The sequence below is a fragment of the Pelophylax lessonae genome, assembly GCF_965119305.1.
Source record: "Pelophylax lessonae genome assembly, chromosome: 1".
Classification (NCBI taxonomy): Eukaryota; Metazoa; Chordata; class Amphibia; order Anura; family Ranidae; genus Pelophylax; species Pelophylax lessonae.
In genome coordinates, this window is record NC_138768.1 from 406,683,234 (window position 1) to 406,710,535 (window position 27,302).

Below are 27,302 nucleotides of genomic sequence, written 5' to 3' on the forward strand. Positions count from 1 at the left end.
AACTGTCCTCATAGGCGGCGGTCCTGGCGTTTGAGTCCTTGGGTCCCTGCTGGGTGTACGGCATCTAGGTATGAATTGGGTTACTGAATGAAGCAATAGAGGCCTCATCAAAATTAATTTATACTGTATATGTGCTTATAGATCATGCTAGGTTATGATATATACTTACATAATTTTTGTATTATATAGTCAGCCGGAGAGCATTACCAGTGTTTGTTCTGAAGAAGCCATTTTGGCGAAACCGCTCAACTAACGCGGTTATTTACTGTTTTTAACACTTTTGATGCGTTTTTAAATCTTTTTCTTTTTGTATAAGAGACGGTTCACACTTATGCGAGTGCGAGAAGGCTGCGAATCCGCAGCCTGTTCCCGCATCGCACACGCACCCCCGGCAGTTCACACTGCCATATGCGATACGCTGGGGGTGTCAATGTAATCTTAACGACACCCCCAGTTTGATCGCATATCGCAGTGCGATCGTGCAGTTCGCACAGGATCGGATCGCACAAGTGTGAACCGCTGTGCGATCCGATCCTGATGCGGCTCAAAAAAAGGGTCCCTGTGCGTGTTTGCTGCGGCTGCGGTGCGAATTTAGCCATACAAACTGTATGGCTAAACTCGCACCGCACAGCCGATCGCATGTAATGAAGGAGCAGTGCGCTCCGACATTACATGCGAACCCGGCACTCGCACAAATGTGAACCAGGGCTAAGAAATACAATTTTGTATAAATTGTACTATATTGATTCCTTTGGTTCATATGTTAATAGCTAATGGATTTGCACCTTAAAAAGTCCCCAGTTTTCCTCCCTTTATTTATCTTAAATGAGATGTTGGTGCTATATTGAACAAATATATAGTTTCATCCACTGAGTATATACATTGGAAGGAATGGAGATAGTGGGGTGAAGATTGGTGAGGATCACGAAGAACATGTTAGGTGTGCAAGTGAGAGTATGGGAGGGGTTCAGTTTAACAAGCAGGTGTTTTGCTGAAATACTGGGAGGAGGCTGGACAGAAGATGCTGTCAGCAGACCTCTTGCAGTGGCTCCCTGAATTAATGTGTGGATTGCAGCAGCAATGGAAACCAGGAGACTGGATCAGAGCTGTCAGCAGCTGACCGAGATGAAGTGTGAGAACCAAAGAATGCAGACAGTGTGGAGAGTGTATGAAGCATGGCATTGAATTGGCAGTGGCTGTAGGGTGAGGCAGCACATCGGCATCTGAGCAGTGTAGGGCAGTCCGCCAAGGCTAAGTTATTGGCAAAAGGAATGGGGTAGAAACAGGTTAGTGCAGAAAGGAAAGGACATGGGGAAGGGCAGATCACTGAGGGTAAAACAGAAAACAAAAAACACTTCTGGAGGCAGAATACCCCCCCAAGTCCAAGTAACTTGTGCACTATTAAGCATAAAGTGGCAGGTTTGTTTTCCCTGTAAAGTTACTGTTTTTGGTGGACTAAACAGAGCATCACCCCCATGCTATACAGATGCTTTCATTAGATAACCTTTTTTTTTGCCCATTTGCAGATACGGCCTATCACATTTCATCCTGAAACTTACCATGCAATATCATCATTTAAAAATAACTAAACTCTCTCAATCAACATTATTTTAAATCCTCATGCTGTTGGCCATAGTAATGTATATTTAAACAATGCTCAATTGGTACTAAGAGGCCCAAAGTGTGCCAAGAAAATATCTCCCACACCATTACACCACCACCAGCCTGAACTGTTGTTGATACAAGGCAGGATGGATCCATGCTTTCATGTTGTTTACACCAAATTCTGACCCTACCATCAGAATGTCGCAGCTGAAATCAAGAATCAACATTCTCTGTAAACCCTAGAGATGGTTGTGTGTGAAAATGTCTGGCACTAACAACCATGCCACGTTCAAAGTCACTTAAATGCCCTTTCTTTGTTAGTTTCTTCCTGTAATGTGGTCCAAGCCAAAATGATGTCATACATCCCATGAGTCCTCATGGGCGTTTTGTTTCTGAAGGAGCGGAGAAGGGACTTTCTCAGCTAAGCACACCTCCCTGTCTGCATGACTGCGCTAAGGGCAGATCGATTCCAGGAAGTAAATGCTACAGAAATCATTTGCACTTACTCAAAATGGCCACAGATAAAAATTCCAGGAGGGTGTTATTCAAAGTAATTTCTCAACAAAGTAAAGCATATTGACAGAACTGAAAGGGCTAGAGTTTGCTTTGAATATTAAAAATGAATTAAAAAGAATTTTAAGTTTGCAGTGCTCAGATACAGCCAAGTTCTACAGTACATATTTATGTTTTTTTATGTAGTGAAACTTTTTACTTATTAACCACATCAGTAAGTAATGTAAAAACTACAAATCACATTTCACTCATGACACATTCAAATTAAAAAGCAGATTGGCCTTCAAATTTTAAGTATTTTAAAAAAGGCACGAAGAAAGGCATTCTAATTTTAAACAAATTCATATTTTACAGTGACTAGTTAGCGCAAGTCATGCATTTAGGTTCTATTTACATCAATGTGCACGCTACCAAGTGTTTTTTAAATCAAGGCAGCTTTTTCACACTCCGATCTGCCCTTGGGTAACGCGGTACGCTGCACTTTGAATCACATACTTGCATTGCGGGATACTTTATAGGTGCGTTGGGGTGCAATTCAGAACGGATGGCAAAGTATAGCAAAGCACATATACATTGCTTTAGGCTGCATTACAATAATGTGCATTACCGCAAGTGCACACATGCATTAATCCAGCCTGAAAGGTTTAGAGTTTCCAAAAAAAAGGTTTTTTTAAACAAAACAAAGCCCTTTGAGAAGCAGCTTTCACCACCAAAAGGAGACTTATTTTAGAACACAGTTTATAGAATAAAACCAGAAGCATTACTCCCAACCGTCCCTGATTTCGGGGGACTGTCCATGATTTAGAACAAAATCCTACTTTCCTCCTCATTTGTCACTCATTTTGGTCTGATCTACCGTATTTCTCGGCGTATAACACGCACTTTTTCCTCCTAAAAATGGACGGTAAAACACCAGTGCGTGTTATACGCCGATTTATTAAAAAAAAAAAAAACAGTCCAGGCAGCGCTGAGAGACAGAGGAGGGGGGCAGGCCAGGCCGAGTAGAAGGAAGGAAGAGCAGTTGCTGTCATAGGAAGTCCCGCCTCCTATGATAGACAGCACAGTGGTCCAATGCCAGGACACGGGACGTGTGACGTCTATCATAGGCGCCGGGACTACTGATGACAGCGGCCGCTCGTCCTCGCTTCTCCTCGGTCCAGCCCGCCCCCCTCTGCCTCTCAGCGCGGCCTTTTTTAAAATACCGGTATGTCACCGCTCTTTGCAATGGCGCTGGCGAGGCTGCTGTTACTTTGCCCTGCATTGGGGGGCACTGCGCTGGCGAGGCTGCCCTGGGGACACTGCGCTGGCGAGGCTGCCCTGGGGGACACTGCGCTGGCGAGGCTGCCCTGGGGGACACTGCGCTGGCGAGGCTGCCCTGGGGGACACTGCGCTGGCGAGGCTGCCCTGGGGGACACTGCGCTGGCGAGGCTGAATGAACCCTGCGCTGATGAGGCTGCATTCCCGGGCACTGGTAAGACTGCATTTGATTAAAAAAAAAAAAAAAAGTTCTGAGTTCAATGCTGTTTATTTCAAATTTAAGCTTTTTTCCTAAAATTTCCCTCCTAAATTTGAGGTGCGTGTTATACGCCGATAAATATGTATATAGCTGTATATAAAATACACTTTTATCTTTCAAAAAGTTATATAAAATGCACTTTTTATCTTTCAAAAAATGTTTCCCAGTGCTAAACCTTTCATCCAAGAGAAACTTGCACCCCAAAATGCATTCCATTACCCAACTAAAGTTATCTTCTAGGTTTTTAACTGGGCATCCAGTTACCAAAATTGGCAAATTGGTTTAAGGCGGTAGTATACACCGCTTTTTAATTTTTACCTACAGGTAAGCCTATTATATGGCTTAACTGTAGGTAAAATTAATATCTCCTAAACCTGCACGGTTTAGAAGATAATCACCCTGCATTCGCTCTGAAGGTCCGGCGTATCTTGCCGGACCTTCAGAGCTCCTTGCCAGAAAAGTGAACTCCCACGTGCATGCGTGGGAGTGACGGCATCGCGGCTCTGGCCTCTCACAACGCCCAAGTAGCCAAACCCAGAAGAGACGCAGAGGGAACATGTCAGCTCCCTCAGCAGAGTCCGGGAAACCATGTGGGGGCTTCGTTCTAAGGTATTTCACAATGTGCTAGTATGCGATGCATGCTAGCAGATTATGCCATTGTCCTGCAGGTTTTTTTTTGTTTTTTTACACAGGGGATACAACCACTTTAATTTACTCATGATTCACTTTATGCTTTACAGCAATCTATGCATTTGCCTTGCACATCTAAGAGTTAAGTGGAGGGTGTAGAACCTTCCTCAACTAGGGATATATTATGACCTATTGATTAAAAGGTATTGCATTTTCACTGATTCGTTCAAATAGCTAGAAAAAGTGCAAAAAGAGCACTGTCCCTGAAATTCATAAAAAATGTTGACTATACTCATCTGTCTCACATCTGTGCAACTAGAGTCAGATTTTTGTAACAGTTTGGTAAAGTAGATATGAATTTGTTGCAGAATTATTTTGTCTCAGACTCACACGTGCAACTGAATCTGCTCCAACTTGGAAGAGTTCTTATGCATCTCCACTTTTTTTTTTTATCTCTTTAAGGCTAAATTCGCTTTTAGAAACATGTTACACCTGCATTTAGCATGTAACATGTTCACCCGAGCTTAATGTTAAAAAAAGGTAATGTTTCTTTTTTTTTTGTTGTTTTGGCAACAGAGATCAGCTTAAATCTGGCTTGGACAAATCTCAGTCGATGAACTCCCTGCTCACCAACAAGCAAGAACTACATAGCCAAACCAGACAGAATCGACAAATGAGTACTCAAATCCTGCCTCTGCTCTGAGACAGTCACTTGCAGGTTTGTCCTAGCCCGAATGTTGGGAAAAGGGGGAAATAGGTTTCAAGGCCCCCCTTTTCCTCATGGGATCACCGCAGCCTAAGGGTTTCAAGGCTCCCCCTAGCAGGTGAGGGCGTGGTCTCATGGGGGGCTTATACCTGATAGGTAGGGGGCTTTGGAAGCTGCTAGAAGCTTCTGGAAGCCCCTTTGGGGTCTATAAATAATAGGTGCTGACTGGAATTGGCGCCAGACTTCGCGGGATGACACAAGCTGCAGAGCTCAGGCAAGAGAGCTATACTGTATAGCGGACGGCAATTCACCTCAAGAAATGAAGACTCCTCAGACAACTTATTGAGAGGGCTGTGAGGGAAGAGGACATGACATGGAGGAAGGTACAGCAAGGCGGAGATAAAGGCGGTGCTGGAAGAGGCAGGAAGATGGAGCGTAAAGGAAGAGGGATGAGGAAGCCGTATAGCCCAAAATCAGTGCCCAGTAGGGCTGAAGAAAGAAGAGCGGCGGCAGAAGACAAGAAGAAGAGAGGCAGTGAGAGAAGAAGCAGGGCTGAGCAGAAGCCATGCACGTCCCGCTGGGAGGCGGGGACAAGGGTCAATTCACCTGAGCTTCAAAGAAGAAGTGAAGAACAGAGTTATGAATGGCAGGACGCTGTAGGTGCTAACACAGGTCCTGGCAGGAAAAGAGCAGCTTCAATTAATGACACAGAGGTTTTGGAAGAGCAAGACAGGTTAAGTATTGGTGAGTGTGGGCAGCTAAATATTTTGTCTTCCCTGTCAGCAACTTTGTTGCAGCTTGTAAATAACTTATCTACAGCCCCCACAGCTAGGAGGAGTGATGATTTTGCGTCAGTATGGTTAGGTGAAAGTGGGGCAACGAATACAAGGATAGAAAAGCTGCCAATTGAAGTAGCAACAAGTTCAGCTATAAAAAACGATATGGCTGTTAGAGACTCCTCATCTGCAGCATGCAGGGAAATTATGCCTTGTATACTGTCTCCGCTTGATTTTCATGTAGCATTGAGTACAAAAGAAAAGATATGGCGGAAAGAGTATATTGAATTGTTTTCATTACTTCCTAATCAAAAAGAATATTATTTTAAGTCTGAGAAGGAGAAAAGCGAAGAGGATAAAATAAACCAATTCCAAGATCATTTAACAATTGGCTGCAAGCCTTTGTTACATTTTCCAGTATTTTATGTGAGAAGTTTCCTGAACTTAGTTCAGGTCTATTTCAACACATAGACATAATATTGGAAGCTTACCGAAACTTTGGTGGGCTTGGATGGTTTTTCTATGATGAGGCATATAGGCAAAAAATGGCGGTTCACTCTAATATGGGTTGGGGTAATAAGGATGTGGGTATCTGGTTGAACCTATTTGTCCCACAGAGACCTGCTCTACCTCGATTGAACAGTGTAGCAGTGAGTAGCCAGGCTAGTGGATATAAAAAAGGTGTGTGTTTCGCATTTAATGACACACAATGCAAATGGCCGAATTCATGCAAATTTCGTCATGAATGTGCTTTTTGCACTGGTCCTCACCCTATAAGCAAATGCTTTAAAAAATTGGCTCAGCAATCAAGTAAGGATAATTTTCAAAAAAGCCAGAACGCCGGTGAAAGTGGAAAGCATGGAGCCATGGCTGTGCCAATATCCAGACCAGTTGACAGCACAGCTAATTAGACAAGGTTTTGCATTTGGTTTTAGTCTACCAATTTTTGATGGATTTGGTTGTAGTTGGGTAGAAAATTTAAAAATCGGTGAAAGGGCTATCTGATATTGTTAGGTGTAAATTAATAAAAGAATTACAGGAAGATAGAATAGCGGGTCCATTTATTTTTCCTCCATTTTCAAATTTTCGTTTGTCTCCGCTGGGGATCGTCCCTAAGAAGGAACAAGGAAAATATAGACTAATCCATCATCTATCTTACCCACGCAAATTTTCTCTGAACGATCAATTCAGGGATGATTTGTGCTCGGTTACATATGCTTCTTTTGAAGAAGCTATTGTCAAACTACAGAATGTAGGTCAGGCAGCGTTGATGGCAAAGGCCGATATAAAATCAGCATTTAGACTGTTACCCATAAACCCCGAAAGCTTCAATTCATTGGGTTTCCAATTCGAAGGCATGTACTTTTTTGACAAATGTTTACCAATGGGATGCTCAATTTCTTGCGCATATTTTGAGTATTTTTTGTCATTTGTGGAGTGGGTGGTAGCAAAAGAGGCAAGGTCTAGTAACTTAGTACACTATCTAGACGACTTCTTTTTCATAGGAAAACCTAACTCTCAGGATTGTGCCAGGTTATTATTACAATTTTTTGAAGTGTGCGAGAAATTTGGCATCCCATTGGCACATGATAAAACTGTTTTCCCTACTACATGTATTGAATTTTTGGGAATAACGATAGATTCTGTAAGTATGGAATATAGGTTACCTCTAGAAAAAATTGAAAATATCTGTAGTACAATTCTGAAGGTAATGCGTCTTAAGAAGGTTTCTGTAAAAATGATGCAACAGTTATTGGGTTTGTTGGCATTTGCGACGAGGGTGCTTCCGATGGGGCGTATTTTCTCCCGCAGGATGTACCTAGCAATCGCAGACTTAGAAAACCCTTATGCACAAATCAGAGTTACAGCAGAAATAAAGGAAGACCTGTTAGTATGGTATAAATTTCTGGTAGAATTTAACGGTAGAGCAGCCTGGCAGGAAGATTTTATTGTCGACCAAGACTTTAAATTATATTCTGACGCTGCTGGATCTGTTGGTTTTGGGACAATATGGAGAACCCATTGGTGTGCTGCCAGATGGCCAGTAGCTTGGATTAAGAATGGTTTAGTAAAGAATATAGTGTTACTTGAATTATTTCCAATAATTGTAGCTATAAAAATATGGGGAACTTATTTTAAGAATAAGAGGATCCTATGCTCTACGGACAACAAAGGAGTGTTGTATGCTCTAAACTGCCTATCATCTAGATCTAAGCCTGTGATTCGTTTGCTGAGGTATTTAGTGTATAAATGCTTGTGCCTTAATATATGGGTGAAAGCTCAGTATGTAAGAGGAAAAAGTAATATAGTAGCTGATGCTTTATCTAGATTTCAAATGAACCGTTTCTTCTAGTCTTTTCCAGAAGCAGACGCGAAAGGATCTTCTTGCCCCCCGCAACTATGGGAAATAGTGTGATCGTGGATAACATTATAAAATCCTTGGCTCCTTCAACTTGGTCGGGTTACAGGGCGGTGTGGTTATTATGGTTGGCCTTTTTGAATTCTCACAATATGGGAATTTTTGAAGTATCTGAAAGTCTAGCTTTATTGTTTTTGAATAATTTGATGGAAAAGGGATACTCTTGGTCACATATTAGTAAGGTGTTATCAGGGGTATCCTTTTTTCTGCAGTTGCATTCGTTCCCAACTTTATTAAAATTCTTCTCCATAAGACAAGCTATGAAAGGTTATAAAAGGGCTAATTTGGTTCAGGACAAAAGACGTCCTGTTACGCTTCAGATTTTGTGTGAGTTATGTGAAAGTTTAGATAAGGTTTGCTATTCACAGTTTGAGGCTGATATGTTCAGGGCAGCTTTCTCAATTTGTTTCTTTGCTGCTCTGAGAATATCGGAATTAGTTCCTAAAAATGGTAAGAGTGGGGACGGTTTGAAATGGGACGATATTTTGGCTACTTCAAAGAATATTAAATTATTCTTGCAACGGTCAAAAACTGACCAAATGGGAAAAGGCTGTTGGATCACGTTGGCTCGGTGTGAAAAAAGGTTAGTGTGCCCAGTGAGTTTGTTAAATACTTATTTAGGGTTTAGACCAAGAAAGGAGGGTTTCCTATTTATTCACCAGGATGGTTCGCCTTTGACAAGATTCCAATTCCAAGCAGTTTTGAAGAAAGTGGTAAGATATTGTAAGTTGAATGATTTAGTCATATCCTCGCATTCATTCCGTATAGGAGCAGCCACTGAGGCTGCAAGGTTAGGTTTAAATTCTGATAAAATTAAGCAAATTGGTAGATGGAAATCGAACGTTTTTAAATTATACGTGAGACCTAACAATATTTTTTGACTTACCTAGGTATCCATCGGATAGTGTGGATAGTCGGCCATTCATATATATTTTTGGCACACAGAAGAGCTGCTGCTAGAAGCTATACGGAATCCCTTGGTCTGGATAAAGAATTATATTCTGTTTGTTGGCATGGTATTAGGGGAATGGTGTGGGCGGATCTCCTGGCTGAGTTGGGAACTATGGCGGATATGTATTCCCACCCAGATGTACTATCGGTGCACCTGGGTGGAAATGATATAGGTCATAAGAGAACGTTGGATTTGGTGTTTCAAATGAAGCACTATGTCCGAACGATTAAAGCTTTATACCCTGGGTCAGTGATAATTTTCTCCGAGATTATACCCAGGTTACAATGGTCATGTTTAAGTCTTTGTCGTTATGGGGAAAAGATTCGTAAAAGAATTAACAGGATAATGGAAAAGTTCATGTCTTTGGGTTATGGTTTTTCATTTCGCCATTTAGAATTGGAAGGTAGCATTAAAGGGTTATATAGAGCTGATGGAGTTCATTTGTCCGATATCGGACTTGATATATTCAACAGCAATCTTCAGACATGCATTGAGAAGGCCGCGGTATGGGGGTAGACAGAGGTTGTGCAAGGTGCACATCCTCTGTCTGTTTGGGGACAGTGTAATAATATTGTGATATGGTTATTCAGCTCGAGCTCTAATAGCGGAGTTGAAAATTTGTATGGAAGTCAAAAGTTATAAGTCATATCGTTATGAGTATGAAGTTGAAGTTTTAATAAAGTGTATATTCAAACCAGTTAATAAAGGCCGTGGCCAAAATTTTGCCATTAAGAAGTCTAGATGTGTGTTTATTTGCATGTCTGAAGATTGTTTAAGAATAAATGCTGCGTGTGATCCCATGACAGACGGTATTATAACAGAATTGCTGTGTCTCCAGAGGATGCCAGCAGAGGGGTATCTGCGGGTCCAATGAGAAGAAAGCAGTAGAATGGGTCATGGTGATGAATGTATAGGAGAGGGCCACTAACACAGGGGTGGCATTTCTTCCACTGACACAATTACTTATTAAACCCAGTGAAGAGAGATAACACCGCTCAGGCTAGTCAAAGTCTACGATTCAAAGTGGGTGCTGAACCTCGGCTCGCCACCAGAAGCATGAAAGAAAATGATCGCACACCACCACGGAATCCAATGAAGAAAAGTTCCTTTATTCACATAAGTGGTACAAGGTACAGCAGGGTAGGACAGTAGATGCGTTTCACACGACTGCTACGTGCTTGTTCACTGTACAAGCACTGAATAAGCACGTAGCAGTTGTGTGATGTATCTACTCTTCTACCCTGCTGTACCTTGTACCACTTATGTGAATAAAGGAACTTTTCTTCATTGGATTCCGTGGTAGTGTGCGACCATTTTCTTCTTTCATGCTTATTATTCCCCACTGAAGCAGGGGTGTTTTTTTTCCTGTTAACACCAGGGCATAATTTATTCCCCTTAACCACAGATTTAGCCTTCAGAATACAGTATTTAATTTCTTTTCCTAGTCTTACTTTTTTCTCATTTTCTAAATATTGTTTCTGATATATTACTTACTTGTTAAACATTTTTTTCTTTTTTCCTAGGTCTAGGATATCTATAGGTTTCTCTCTTTTCTCACAATATGTCACTTTCTCGACAATTTTGCATTTACTGAAATTGTCCTTTATAAAAATGTATTTCCTTTCTGATTCACAATAATTATGTATTCAATATGATAGCAACCTATTTTTTAAGCTGTCGCTGCAACTGATTTTTCTATCAAGCCTCCTACTCATATTTTTGTTCTACCTTCCTTTTTACTTTTATTTTCTTTGAAGAGCAACTTCATTCGTTATCTGCTTTTCCTCTTCCCATCACCGCTTACCTTTTATGTGGTGTTCTCTTCAAAAAACTTACTCACCTGCTCAGAAGACCCAGTGTTATCCTGTAGCAATCTGCTGTGACAGTCTGTGTCCCTGTTGTCTACGTCACTTGATTGTTCTGTAAATGGGCTCCCGAAGCCTTCTGAAAGATGTGACAATTTTCCAGGAGGCTGTGCAAGCAGGGCATGTCATTCTGGACTAGGCCAAAACGGGGGGGGGGGGGGGCATCGTAGAGATAATTGTGAATGTTAGTCTTAGAATTATTGCTCTCACTCTGTTTGTGGGGATACCTTACATGAATGATGCAAATGCTGTTTACATGCACATGACTTCACACGTATGTTGCAGTAAAACATGCGTTTTACAATTCGTTGATGCAATGCATGGCGTTCTATGCATTGTGTTGCAGCGCTACTCATCTTGGAATGGCACCCTGAAACATACCTGTGCAACAGCATACCAACACCAAAGTGCATTGTGGTGCACAGTTGCTGAAAAAGCTGCAGGAATTATTTTTCATGTGTTTAAGGTTTGGTTCACACTGCCACAATCTCAAAGTCATATGACTTAAGGTGCGACTTTACCAGACGACTTTCTGGTGACTTAAACACTACTTTAATGCGACTTTTGGGAATGCTTGGGTAATCTTCCTGTAATTTCGGATCCAAATCACATCAATATAGATGAGGATCCAACTTAAAAGGTGACTTTCATTAAAGTCAATGGGCAGAAGTCGGCTTGAAGTAGTACAGGAACCTTTTCTAAAGTCAGAGCAACTTCAGTAGTGCGAATTAAGACAGCTTATTGACTAACATGGGATTTTACATGTCACGCAACTTGGGGTCTCACAAGTCAGATCCCAAGTTGAAGCAGTGTGAACAGAGCCTAATGGCGCTGCCATTCCTTTCACAATCAATGGTTTACCTTAATGCAGCGTGCCTTAAGTTTTACAAGTTGGAAAATCCTTGTAATTGAAAACTAAGATGCTTTATCATCCCTTGTGTTAGCCCCAATTGGCCCTAGCCTACAAGTGGCAATAGGTGACTTGTTTTTTTGTTTTGTTTTTTTATTCAGTCAGTGGGCTGAACAAAAAACAATAAAAAATTCCTTTACCCACCCAAAAAAGGTGGATGAATACCCTCCTCCCTACCCCTCAATGGGGCATTATAATATGCAGCGGCAAAATTTTTCCCACTTGTTCATTGGATGCAAGTCAATTTATTGATCACTTCCATCAAAAAGGAAGAGCCACATGCTAATCCAAATCCAGCCGCTCCCAGATGAACTGGCCGCATTTTGATCCGTCTATGGCCACCTTTAGACTGGGGCCAGGATTTGGTTCTGTGTGACCACCCACATATCAGCCAAAACTTCATGACCACTGACACATTAAAGAGGAGCTCCAGTCGAGTACATAACCCAGCAATGTGCTCACACAATCCGTCCCATTTCCCCATCTTCTCTCCCCGCCGCTGACATCTCAACTGTGGGCACCGGACTCCGCTCGGGTCACCTAGGCGAACAAAGTAGTACACACTCCCAAAACTAGGTACACACTCCCACCCCAAATAAAATGACGTTAAACGTGGCAGATTAGGGGCCGAACCCTTAGGCCCTTTTCACACATGGGAGTCGGTGGACTCCTGTTTTTCTCAGCAAGGGATCGATCTGCCGATCCCCCGCTGAGCAGGTGGATGACAGCTGTGTCTCCGCGCTGTGTGCGGAGACAGAGCTGTCAGGTCCCCGCTGTTCTCTATGGGGGAATCGGATGAGAAGGGACCGCCTGTCTGTTCTCATCCGATCCATCCGATCCGCTGGACGGATGGAAAAAAGGGTTTCCATCTGTCCAGATTTGACGGACCGGATCGGATGTCAGCGGACATGTCTCCGCTGACATCCGATGCCCCATAGAGATGCATGGGGCATCCGTTTAGATCCGCCTGAAAAAACTGTCAGGCGGATCTGAACGGTCCGCTAGAGTGAAAGGGGCCTTAAAGAGAAATGTCCCCTTTTTGGGTAAAACTCTGCTTTAAGTGCCAGTGGACGAATCACGGCACAGCCGTGCAGGTGGGCGCGTGACCCCCCCCCCCAGGAATGCAGAATCACACACATTATAAATATGTGTATGATTCTGCACAGAGCTCCTGCCCTATTGCAGTAAGGCTACAACGGGGCAGTCTCTAAGTGGTTGGGGAACACAACAACAAGTTCAAAGTGTTGATTTGGCCTCAATAGTCTCCAGATTTCAATCCAACAGAGTATTTGTGGGATGTGCTTAAAAACAAGTCTAATCCATTGAGGTCCCACCTTACAATTTACAGGACTTAAAGGATTGGCTCTTGTTGGCTTGGTGCCAAATACCGCAGCATACCTTCAGAGGACTAGGGGTGTCCATGTTGTGACAGGTCAGGGCTGTTTAAGCAGCAAAAGGGGAACCTACTCAATATTAGGTGGGTGGTCATAGATTTATGGTGGATCAATGTAGATTACCATATTCCATGTTAATATGGCTACCCAATGAGACATTAATGGCTAGGTTTAAGCTGAATACACACTATAAGATTTTCTGAAGACTTTTTCCTTCAGATTTACCTTTTCTATGTAGTGAAAGGGCCTGCCAGATTGCATACAAATTGAAAGTGTTTAGATCTGACCTCATATTATATGGTTTTGGTAAATCTAAAGGAAAAAAAGTCTTCAGAAAATCTTATAGCGTGTATGACCCTTTAAGCAGTTTAGGGGTACACCTGTTTCCACGTAGCATTTATCAGTGTTAGATTTCCATCCCTTTTTCTTAGGGGGGAAATGAAGGACAGATGGAGCTTAATTGCTTTGAAAAAAAAACAGCATTATTGCAGCAATCTTGTCTGACAAGACAGCTATCACTGTCAACGGACAGCAATCCAGCTAGGACGTTTGCCATCCACCACCTTTACCAATTACCACATAAAAAGCGCATTGGTAGACATTTAAGCAGACATACTCATGGATTTGTGCTGTGGGGTCCATACACACTGGGCTTAAAAAAATGTGAGTTTCCTTGCCAGAAAAAAAAAAAAACTGTTAGGCCCTGATGAAGATTGTGAAGGTCAACTGAAACATGTTGGGGTATTTACTAGTAGAATATAAAGTCCACACAAGATTATTTCTCTGCCTAACTCTCAGAGGTTGTCTGTTTTGCTTGCTATGTTTTTATCATAACATGCCAGTGTATTGATGTATACATAGTCCTCTTTTCATGTATTGTACAAAAAAGTATATTGTTTTTATGGTAAATATTGTGTATTGCTGCACTAAAGTCATAGTGCTATTGGGGACGTAGCAGTGTTTTTGTGCTAGGGAAGCTCACCGGTCCCTTTTTGCTTTATTTTGATAAGAAATCACTTTGAAAAACCCTCCTAGGGGCTCATGCACACTGCAACTCAAAAAAAAAAAAAAAAGCTGCTTTTACAGGAATCTGAGATTGTATTTCTCTGCCTAAAGCTTGAGCTTTTTTGCACGTTTTTATTGAGTTTGAACTCTTTTGAGCATAAGCGTTTTCTTCCCTCCCCTGAGCTCATTTTTTCCTTTCTTTTTTTTTTTTTTTGTTTTTTTGTTTTGTGCATTTTTGAGCGTTTTTGGGCACTTAGGCATCTTTTCTGCTCCAAAGCTTCTTTCAAAAACATCAGTTTGGTGGTGGTGGGGGGGGGGGGGGGTTCTACCTGTAAACTCTTGAAAAAGCCATAGTGTGCATGGACACATTGGCTAACATAAAGGGCAGAAAAAAAGTAAAAATAAAGAGCTCAAAACAGCTCAAAAGCCTGTAGCAGCCACTTCTTTGAGATGCAATGTGCATGAGCCCTAAGGCTTCATGTACACTAACCTACACTGGCAACTCCCAAACTTGACTTTAGGAGCTTTTGGCGTTTTTTTTTTTTGCCAAAGCTCCTAAACTCAACTCCATAAAAGCCTATGTGCACATTTGCTTTTAGCAGAGTTTAGGAGTTGCTGCGGTTAGGGGAGCTTCAACCTCCCTCTCCTGAATGCGGATTAATCGCGTTCAGTATAGGAACCTTTTTACCACTGCAAAACGCAAACTGGGACAAAACCAAATTCTGGCCACGACTATTAAAGCGGTTGTAAACCCTAAAAAAAATAAATAAAAAAACCTGCAAGACAAAGGCATAATGAGCTAGCATGCATCGCATACTAGCCCATTATGTGTAACTTACCTTAGAACGAAGCCCCGACACGGACCCCCGGACATCGCTGCAGGTGCTGCCATGATCCCTCGCCATCTCTCCCGGGTTCGGCGGCTCCGACGCGGTGATTGGCCGGAAGAGACGGCTCCGGCGCGATGATGTCACTCCCGCGCATGCGCGCGGGAGTGATTTTCCGGCAAGCTCCCGGCAAATAAATTGAAGGTCTCCCCGGACCTTCAGAGCGCGAGCGGCTGCATGCACTGTAAATATCTCCTAAACCATGCAGGTTTAGGAGATATTATTTGTACCTACAGGTAAGCCTTATTATAGGCTTACCTGTAGGTAAAAGTGTCAAAAAGCGGGATACTACCGCTTTAAGTAATGCCTGATAAACACAATGAGATTATCAGACAGATGATCGTCTGTTTTTTTTTTTTGCGTGCTAATCTCATATTGAAAATGAAGTGTTTACTAAAGTAACGGAAAAATTCTCAGAATAAAAATTTGGAATTGATGTAATATATTGTATTTTTGAATGACAGCTTTAGTAATTAATGAAAATAGTACGATCTGGTATCGTACCGAAAAAATTTACGTACTTGACAGATTAGATAGTATCAGATGAGATAATATCAGATGAGATAATATCAGATGAACTGTCGTGATCGTCTCTCAATGGTTGTACACAAGTCGATCGATAGATTGACTTATACTTTAGTATAAATAACAATATAACAAGGCAAGTGGGGAACATAAGAACCCTAAACTTCAGAAGGGCAAACTTTCCAAAATTGTACTCATTGATGGAAAGGGTAAACTGGGACCAAACCCTGGGATCCCTGACCACAGAGGAAAAATGGGAATGCTTTAGGAACCTATTAAGCAAAGGCATCTTGCAGTGCATTCCTATGGGAGACAAAGCCAAACCTGGCTGGCTAAACCGTAGCGTCAAAAAAACTTATTAGGGGAAAAAAATTGGCCTTCAGGAAATATAAATCAGAAGGCACAGTATCGGCTTTCGAGCAATACAAGGAGGCAAATAAGAAAAGTAAACAAGAAATCAAGATGGCTAAAATCAACTTTGAGAGACAAATAGCAGAAGATAGTAAAAAAAACCCAAAGAAATTCTTTAAATATATCAACAGCAAAAAAACTAGGGCAGAGCATATTGCACACATAATTAACAATGATGGGAGGATGGTTACAGAGGACACTGAAAAAGCAACCGTGCTGAATGCTTTTTTCTCGTCAGTCTTTACACAGGAAAAGGAAGGGTACACTGACCATGACTGTATGGTTAGTAGTAATACACAGGACTTGCCACTATGGCTAACAGAGGGTGAAATCAGGGAAAGGCTGGATAAAATTAACACTAATAAATCACCAGGTTCGGATGGCGTACATCCGAGAGTACTTAAGGAACTCAGTAAGGTTATATCGAGACCACTGTTCCTGATCTTTGCGGACAGTATTAGGACAGGAGATGTACCAGGGGATTGGAAGAAAGCTAACGTGATTCCGATATTCAAAAAGGGCCAGAGGCATATCCCAGGAAATTATAGGCCTGTCAGTTTGACATCAATAGTATGTAAACTTCTGGAGGGGATGATAAGGGACTATATCGTAGAGTTTGCTAAAGACAACAACATCAGCAGTAATCAGCACGGGTTTACAAATGGGCGTTCTTGTCAAACCAATCTCTTAACATTCTACGAGGAGGTGAGCTGTGAGCTAGATAGGGTGAGACCAGTGGATGTGGTGTACTTGATTTCGCTAAGGCGTTTGATACAGTTCCCCACAAGCGCTTAATTTATAAAATAAGGTCTGCAGGTATCGATAGCAGGGTTTGCTCTTGGATACGGAATTGGCTTAAAAGGCGTGTCCAAAGGGTAGTAATAAACAGCGCATACTCAGACTGGTCTGAGGTGGTAAGCAGGGTCCCCCAAGGCTCAGTCTTGGGACCAACCTTGTTCAATTTATTCATAAACAACATTGAGGTCGGGATCAGGAGTTCGATATCAGTTTTTGCAGATGACACAAAATTGGCCAGGGCAATAACTGCACAGCATGAAGCAGATATCCTACAGAATGACCTGGACAAAATTACAGAGTGGGCAACGACATGGCAAATGAGGTTTAATGTGGAGAAGTGTAAGGTTTTGCACTTGGGGACTAAAAACATAAAAACACAATACACGTTAGGAGGGGAACCCTTGGGGGAATCAAAAATGGAGAAGGATCTGGGAGTCTTGGTAGATGATAGATTAGGCAACAGCATGCAATGTCAAGCGGCAGCTGCCAAAGCCAGCAGAACATTAGCATGCATAAAAAAAGGGATGTATTCCAGAGATAAAACTATAATCCTTCCACTTTATAAAACTCTGGTCCAGTCCTCAGGAGGGATGTGTTGGAGCTGGAGAGAGTCCAGAGAAGGGCAACTAAACTAATTAGGGGATTGGAGGACCTTGACTATGAAGAGCGTCTACAATCGCTCGATTTATTGATAGCAATTTATAAATATCTTAATGGGGATCCCAGCTTAGAAAAAAGCTGTTCATTCAAAGGGATTGCATGAGGACTCGAGGGCATACAATGCGATTAGAGGAGAAGCGTTTTAACCTCAGGCAACGAGGAGGGTTCTTTACTGTTAGGGCAACAAGATTTCGGAATTCTCTACCACAAGAGGTGGTTTCTCGGGTAGTATGGTGGCTTTCAAAAGACTCTTAGACTTACATCTCAAGAATCAGAACATTCAGGGGTATGTGAGATGATTACAGCCACACACACCTACACAGGTTGAACTGGATGGACTATTGTCTTTATTCAACCTCACCTACTATGTGACTTACGTACAACTAGCCTGCCAATACATGGATCAAAATTTGCTGAGAAAACCCCTTATCCTCTCTTCTGGATTACACCTCTTACCGTCCTTGTAGGTATACAGCCAGAACGATCAAGAAAAGACAACAATCTTTAAGATAGGAAAGATATGCCTCTTTCATCTTTAGTAGAATAATCTCCCAAAGAATAATCATTTTAGGCTGGCCATACACTATACAATTTTCTTGTTCAACTTTCCTTTAGATTTACCAAAACCATGTTATATAGGGTCAAACCTAAACACGTTCAATTTGTATGCAGTCAGGCAGGCCCTTGCACTACGTAGTTTAAGGTAAATCTAAAGGAAATTGAATAAGAAAATTGTATAGCGTATGGCCAGCCTTAGAGCCATGAAACAGGTTTTAAAAATAGGTTTGATTATGGAGTTCTCTTCTCACAACCCTATGAGAACAAATGCAAAATACCAAAATACATGAAAAACCGCTTAGGCAAATATTCACAAATTCTTTGCAATGCAAAGTCCATGCTGTTGAGTCAGGTGGTATAGTACAAGAGAGGAGCAGACTTGGCATAATATTTAGGTTGCTAAAACTATCGTAACGGAGATACTGTCCACATAAAACATTTAAAATACATTGGGGGGGAAACGAAGACTGAAGCAGACAGATATTTGGTGCAGCTGTGCATAGTAACCAATCAGCTACTATGGTTAGCTTGTTCAGTCAAGCTTTGAAAATAAAAACTAGGAGCTGATTGGCTGCCATGTACAACTGCTCCAAACTCTGAATGCTCCAGCCTTAATAAAATACCCTTAGTACTGTCAGTTGATACTGTTCTTATTAAAGAGGTTGTAAACCCTTTATTTTTTTTATTTTTTCCTTTTTATCCTGAAAGACAAACACATAATGAGCTAGTATGCATCGCATACTAGCTCATTATGAAATACTTACGAGCCCCCGCCGTGCCGCCCGCTTACCTGCATGACGGGCAACATGTCCAGTCGCCTGTCTTCCGGGATCGCGGCATTCCGCCATCTGATTGGCCGGAGCCGCGGTGACGTCACTCCCGCGCACACGCGCGGGAGCCGACGGTCACGGCACGGAGTTCTGAAGGAACGGCACGAGTGGCCGTTCCTTCAGAGCGCATGCACCAGTGACGTCACTGGATGCATCGAAGGTAAATATCTCCTAAACGGTACATGTTTAGGAGATATTTACAGTACCTATAGGCAAGCCTTACCTATAGGTACAACTTGCCGAGGAGGGTTTACTTCCTCTTTAACACAACGCAAGGTTAGAAAAACACACCATACTGCATTGTGTGCATTGGAGCAATGCGTTGCCATTTATTCTGAATGGTATCCCATTGCACCTGCCAGCATGACATTTAGCATTAACGTACATTGCATTGCTCTGGCTCTGCACCACCAAAGATGTTAATTGCACCATTCTTGGTGTGTTTCAGCGCATTAGGCAGCACATTCAAATGCATTGCTCCTTTAACCTAGCGCATGTTAAATGTCCATGCCCTAGCAACTCAAGTGTGAAAAGGGCCTAAAGTGCACAGATAGCTTTTTGGAGGAAAAAAAAAAAAAAAAAAAACCTTTATTGAACTGTATACATTAAGAGTTCATTCACACCTTTCTATTCCTGTGCATTGTATTTATGCATGTGCGTTAACATGCATTTTGTCACGTGATAGGATGCGTTGCTTTAAGGCAGCCCAAAGTACAGCAACGGGCAAAAAAAAAACCAGACATGTAGCAATTTCTCCAGCCCAGCACACCACACCACACTCAGAGGTGCATACCTTGAAAAATGAATGGTGCAATAAATCACAACACGCTTATGCACAAAAATAATACACTGTATTACAAAGCTGTGATTTCTAAAAATACAGATTCATATCTTCTCCAATTCTGAAACTTTGTTTAAAGTAGAAATGCAGCTAAAGCTGCAAATTATGGCAAAATGCAACTGAATTAAAAATCGTGTGAAGCTTGTCATCCAAAAAGGAGCTGGAACTTCTTTTGGGCAACAAACGCGCATATTGGGCAGCTCCTAAAAGGCAAAGGGATTGCCTATGCGTGATCGCTTGAAAATCACTCACACAAAATCGCAAGAGAGAAGTGTGAATGGAGCTTTACTTAATTATCTGTGCAATTAGATGAGCAGAAGCATTGCTGCCCCATACATATTACCTTGAAATAGGTTTTTTAAAGCCAACGTCCAGAAAACGAAGGCCCCTGTCAGATTGCTGTTCTGATCAGGTCTGCCTGTCAGTTTTTTTGGGTGGACCTGATCGGAAGGTCCATTCATCTCTATGGAGCAGAGAAGGTTCTATCCATGACCACGCTGCAGAAACTGAGCGGACACGGATGTGTTATCTGCCCACTCGGCTCTGATCGGCAGACAAATTCCCTGCTGAACACAATGGAATCCACCCAATTTGAAGGGGGCCTACAAGCCCTCCCTTGCAGTAAGGCTATGCCTGCACTGCACGCTTTAGCTGCTCGATTAGCCTAATGGGCCATACACACTAAGATTTTCTGAAGACTTTTTCCTTTAGATTTACCAAAAGCATATAATATAAGGTCAAACCTAAACACTTTCAATTGTATGCAATCTGGCAGGCCCTTGCACTACATAGAAAAGGTAAATCTGAAGGAAAAAGTCTTCAGAAAATCTTATAGTGTGTATGGCCCTTAAGAGACAGGAAAAGCAGTTTTACTTACCCAATCCTCCACTCCCCTGACAAACAGTGCTCCCCTATGCTCACGTCTCTCGTGCAGGGCTATGGGCTTGATAAGGTCATAGTTACATAGTAGTTGAGGTTGAATAAAGACAATAGTCCATCCAGTTCAACCTGTGTAGGTGTGTGTGACCCTAATCATCTCTCATACCCCTTAATGTTCTGATCCTTGAGATGTATGTCCAAGAGTCTTTTGAAAGCCACCATACTTCCCGCAGAAACCACCTCTTGTGGTAGAGAATTCCACAATCTTGTAGCCCTAACAGTAAAGAACCCCCTGCGTAGCCTGAGGTTAAACCACTTCTCCTCTAATCACATTGTATGCCCTCGAGTCCTCATGCAATCCTTGCGACTGAATAGCTTTTTTTCTATGCTGAGATCACCATTGAGGTATTTATAAATTGCTATCATGTCCCCTCTCAGACGTCTCTTCTTCAGGGAGAATAAATTAAGCGAATGTAGACGCTCTTCATAATTAAAAGGTCCTCCAATCCCCTAATTAGTTTAGGTCAGGGGACTTTAAGCTGTCCATAAATGCGATTGTACACTCCCCTTCAGGTCTACTATCAATTATACAGTGCAAAAGCCTGCCTAATATGATTCAAGTTTAATGGTTTGTTTAGGTTCCTGCACATATTGGTAAACCTGAAACTCCACACACACACACACACACACACACACACACACACACACACACACACACACACACACACACACACACAATCTGACTGTGCAATCTCCTTTAAATCTAAGCACACAACCAAGATAACAAAAGAAGTGGCTACGGGACACCTCTGTGAATGTCCTCGAGTGGCCCATCCTGATCCCAGACTTGAACCCGATTAAACATCTCTAAAGAGATCTGAAAAATGCTATGCACAGACGCTCCTCATCCAACCTGATGGAGTTTGAGAGGTCCTGCAAAGAAGAATGGAAGAAACTGCCCAAAAATAGGTGTGCCAAGCTTGTATCATCATACTCACTCAAAAAGACTTGAGGCTGTAATTGGTGCCAAAGGCGCTTCAACAAAGTATTGAGCAAAGGCTGTAAATACTTATGTACATGGATTTTTTTTTTTTTAATACATTTGCAAAGATTTTAAACAAACTTCTTTCACGCTGTCCTTATAGAGTATTGTTGTAGAATTTTGAGGAAAATAATGATTTTTTTTCCCCATTTTGGAACAAGGCTGTAACATAACAAAATGTGGAAAACGTGAAGCATTGTGAATACTTTCCGGATGCACTGTAGGTAGTACAGGGGGTCTGCCTGATTAAACACAAATTGAGTGAATAGTTAGGTAGGTCCTCATACTACATCGTTTGGTAATTCTAAAGTTGATTTCCAGAGATTGTATGGTAATCGCCCATATGAACAGACATGCATCCTCTCAGAGCTGTACACATGCCGCAGCTGCAGGCTATGCCACAAATTAAACAGCATGTTACATTCTGTGGGTTTTCCAATCACCGAATATGACCCATGCAACTGCAATGTGGGGTAGTGGTGTGGCATTTTGGCATTTTACAGGGTTAAATCAGGCAACGAGGAGGTGCCATATCACCTTCTCACCACCTGCCATCCCCAGAGAATAATTTTTTTCAGAAGGGCTACTGCACATGTGAACAAGCTCTTGGTCCATCGGAGTGCAGGAGAGAAAAAGGATGCAGGGACAAGTCTAGCCGCATTGAGGAGCCTGCAGGAGCTGAGGATCAGGTAAGTAAATCTGCTGTACCCTGTCCTCCTAAACCAGTGGTCTTCAAACTGCGGTCCTTTGCTTGCCTTTATCCAGCCCTCAGGGTACTAATTCTCCCACTGACACCAACAAGGGGGTACCATTCCTTCCACTGACACTAAAAGTGGGGAACAACTCCTCTTATTGACACCAACAATGGGACATTTTTCCTTGCACTGACGCAAGTGATGGGACACGATTCCTCCCACTGACACCAACAAGGGGGCATAATTCCTCCCATTGATATAAACAATTAGGCACTATTCCTTCCACTAATGCCAATGATGGCCCACAATCCTTCCTACTGACTACAGGCACTATGTAATTTTTTTTTTTTACTAGAACGCTGGGGTATTTTCTACTTCCACAGGTCACTCCGCCCCCCCTAAATTTTGAAGGACAGTAAACCTGCCCTTTGTGTAGAGAATTTGGAGACCCCTGTCCTAGACCAAACCAAGAAATTTAAGTGGTTCTAAAGCCTTAAAGTGTTAATAAACCCACAGCAGTAAAATCAGTTTGTATATACAGTAACGCATGCTTGTTATACTCACTGTGCGACCTAATAATCCTCAACCTTGTTTAAAAAGGCTGTTTGATCCTGTCTTCTCTGATCCTCCCCTTCTTCCACTGTCCCCAATCCATCTCCTGATAAGACAGAGCCTTTTGAGTCACTCTGCATATGCTCAGTTTGTTTTTGTTTTTTTTTCCTTGGGAGCGTACATGTAAATTAGCACAGGGCCAATCAGCACTGTCCAGAAAGAGGGTCAGGGGTCCTGCAGCATCATAGGACAGTCAGGAGAATGAAAACTCTTCCTACACGCTTTAACCAGACACTGATAGAAGTCACAAGACTACTAATGAGAAAAGGTATTTAGCAGTTTAGTTTATATTTACAAAATATCAGCATTTCCCTGTTCTGTGTACTGTCAGAGATCAGATATAGTGAATGCAGGGTCCTGGGTTTAGTAACACTTTAATGTTTTTCACCTTAATGCATTCTATGCATTAAGGTGAACAACCTTCTGTGCTGCAACGGCCCCCAGGCCCTCCCCCCCTTTCCTTACCTGAGCCCGACACGATCCAACGATGTGTGCGAGCACAGTGACTCCCACCGCTGTCTCTCTCTTCATTGGACAGAATGATAGAAGCGGGAGCGATGGTTGACACTGCTGTCAATCAAATCTGTTGACATGGGAGGGGGCCGAGTCCCACTGTTTGTGTCAATGGACGCATGCATGGGGTGCCCCCAGGGAAAATGGCTTTCCCTGGGGGCACCTGATAAAGAAGAGGGGCCTGGAGTGCCGGCAGAGGACCCTAGAAGAAGAGGATTGGGGCTACTCTGTGCAAAACCATTGCACAGAGCTGGGAAGTATAAGCGTGTTTTTTTTTTTTTTTTTTTCTGGCAACAACAAAGCTTTACAACAAGTTTAACCCTTGCAGTTCAGGTTAGTAAATATAAACTGCTTAACACCTTTTCTCATCAGCAGTTAGAGCAGTCTTGTGACTTCTATCAGTACTCAGTCAAGCACTGGTAAAAGCTCGCAGGATGAGTTTTCTGACTGTCCTATGAGACTGCAAGACTCTTGACCCTCTGTCTGGACAGTGCTGATTGGCCCTGTACTGATCACATGCACTCTCCCAAGAAAAAAAAAAAAAAAAACCTCTCTAGCAATACACACCAAACTGAGTATGTGCACAATGACTCCAGTAACTCGGTCTTACCTGGACATGTTAAGGGGACAATCTGTGCATACAGGATCAAACAGCTTTTTCACACAATGCATAGGATTAACCTCCTAGGTTCCACAGTGGGTATAACAAGCATCATTTACTGCATATACAGACTGATTTTACAGATGTGGGTTTAGTTACACTTTAAGTTCAAATCCGAAAATTGGACGACGCATCGTCTGTTTGTTTTTTTAGCACATTAGTCGCATATTGATCATGAAGAGTTTACTAAAGTTACGAAAGTTATCGTACCACAGAATAAAAGATCGGAAGTGATGCAATGTGTTGTAGTGTACTCGTATTGTATTTTCAAACGACAACTGAGCTGATTAAATGAAAATCGTATGATCTGGTAGCCTACGAGGAAAATTTTCGTGCTTGTCCGATCGCATAATATCAGATGAACTGTTGTGATTGGCTCTTGAAAGCACTGTACTAATGATCAGTACGATCGCTTCGAAAGTAGTGTTGATCACAACAGTTCATCCACTATTATCCAATTGGACAAGTATGAAAATTGCTCCTCTATGATACCAGATTGTACAATTTTCGTTTAATCAGCACAGTCGTTGCCCGAAAATACAATAAAAATACATTACAACACATGACATCACTTCCACATTTTTATTATGTCGTACGAGAATTTTCCTTACTTTAGTAACTTCTCCATTTTCGATATGCGACTAGCATGCAAAAATAAAACAGATGATCTATCGTCCGATTTTTGGTTCGTGTGTATGGGCCATTCGATTGTAAACTAACAAGCAGGGCCCTCGGATTCCTTTTGCATCAAACTGTATTGTAACTGTAATGTCTACCTTCATTTTGTAAAGTGCCGTGGAAACTGTCAGCGCTATATAAATCCTGTATAATATATATTTATTTTATTTAAAAAAAAAAATTATATATATATATATATATATATATATATATATATATAATATATTTTTTTTAATAAAAAAAATAATAATGTATATATATATATATATATATATATATATATATACACACACACACATACACACACACACACACACTTATTATTTTTTTTATTAAAAAAAAAAAAATTATATATATATATATATATATATATATATATATATATATATATATATATATATATATATATATATATATATTTTTTTTTTTAATAAAAAAAATAATGTATATATATATATATATATATATATATACATACACACATACACACATATACATGTACATATATATATATATATATATATATATATATATATATATATATATATATACATACATACATACATACATACATTATAATATATATACCCACATAATATATATATATATATATATATATATATATATATATATATATATATATATATATATATATATATTAATATATATGTGTGTGTATATATATATATATATATATATATATATATATATATATATATTTTTTTTTGTAATATAGAAAATGACAGAAATACTTTGTGTTCCCTAAAAACTCCAGGAGGCTGCTGGTTTACAAGAACCATAGCGATGAAATAATGGAAATCTTCTACTTGGGATTCCCAGTGTTATATAAAGCTGTGAGTATCAGTGTAGGCATTCTGCTTGTGTATACCCTGTGTATATAAGCCTGTGAATAGGATATGATCACTTGCTGGGAAGAGCCCACCTAACCCTATGTACTAAAACCCAAGCAGATAAAAGTGCAGCTTGCAGTTCGCCTCCTGCCAGCACAGCCAGTTTAGGTGACATGACACATATACAGTAATGAGCCAGAGACAAGTAATAAGCTCTAATCCTCCCAGCTGCCCTATTAGTGTGGGTGTGTGAGCTCTCACCTGGCTGCTCCCTGGCAGACAAGACAGATATGAGATAATGAGCTCCATCGAAGAAAGGGAACATAGACAGGCGGGAGAACTCCACGGAGATCTCTGTGAACAGCTCCATGCTCCCTGCTTCTTCACTCAATGGTGTGTCTTCCCTCTGTCCATGCACTCTGCTCTGTACTTCCCTACTACCCACAGAGCCGCCCCCTCTGCACACTGCCTGTCAGCTGTAGCAGCCAATTACAGCGCAGGAGGCATGGTGTTACCAGAACTTGGTGTAAGAGAAGAGCCGTGATTGGCCCGGCTGGAATGTTGTGGAGGTGTGGTTGGGGAACACGCTTGAATGGGAGATTGGAGATTGGGAGGAGTCAGAGATGACAGCTAGCTCCTCCCAAGCCACTAGTCAGACTTGTTTTATAATCGCTGTAGGCATGTATGCTGCTGTCTTTTTATTCTTTTGTTGCTGATCTAAATAATGCCCAAGGTCAGATCGTGTGAGTTACTTTGTTACTGATTCGTATGCTTACTCTGAGCTTTACAGCCATTCATTACCTTCCTATGGGAACTTGTGGCATGAGACTAGGTCTCCCAGCAGTGCACTACCAATTATGGTAACAATTTTGTTAGCAGCTGCTTTAATCTGAAGTGTCTTAAAGTGACACTAAACTCTGGTTTATAAAAAGAAAATTCTATTCATGAATGAAGTCATAAAGCCTAAGTTTAGTCACACATGAAATAAAAACAAAAATCAGCACAAGGGACGTTACATACAATAAATGCCATGGGGAGGGACCTACTAAAAGGAACGACAAAATGGAATGCCCATAGACTTTAACAGGGCAGTGGAATGCCCATAGACAACAGTGTAATTCCCACAGACTAGCAGGGCAGTGGAATGCCCATAGACAATAATGGAATAATGCCCATAGACTGTAACAGGGCAGTGGAATGCCCACAGACAACAATGGAATGCCCATAGACTTTAACAGGGCAGTAGAATGCCCATAGACAATAGTGGAATGCCCATAGACTTTAACAGGGCAGTGGGGTACCCATAGACAATACTGGAATGCCCTCAGACTTCAACAGGGCAGTGGAATACCCACAGAGAATAGTGGAATGCCCATAGACTTTAACAGGGTAGTGGAATGCCCATAGACAATAATGGAATGCCTATAGACTTTAACAGGGCAGTGGAATGCCTCTAGACAATAATGGATTGCCCATAGACTTTCACAGGGCAGTGGAACGCCCATAGACTATTAGACAATAATGAATGCCCATAGACTTTAACAGGGCAGTGGAATGCCCATAGACTTTA

The 27,302-nt window shown here is 41.6% G+C and overlaps 1 protein-coding gene across 1 annotated transcript in view; it reads right to left on the reverse strand.

Moving 5' to 3' along the window:
* The window catches only part of TMEM38B (transmembrane protein 38B), a 115,350-nt gene extending 89,170 nt beyond the window's left edge, over window positions 1-26,180 (reverse strand). Inside the window, exon 1 of the mRNA XM_082245773.1 lies at window positions 25,994-26,180. Coding sequence (XP_082101899.1) covers window positions 25,994-26,102 — 109 coding nt within the window. The 5' untranslated portion in view covers window positions 26,103-26,180. The remainder of the gene's footprint in view (window positions 1-25,993) is intronic.
* Between the last annotated feature and the right edge of the window lie 1,122 nt (window positions 26,181-27,302).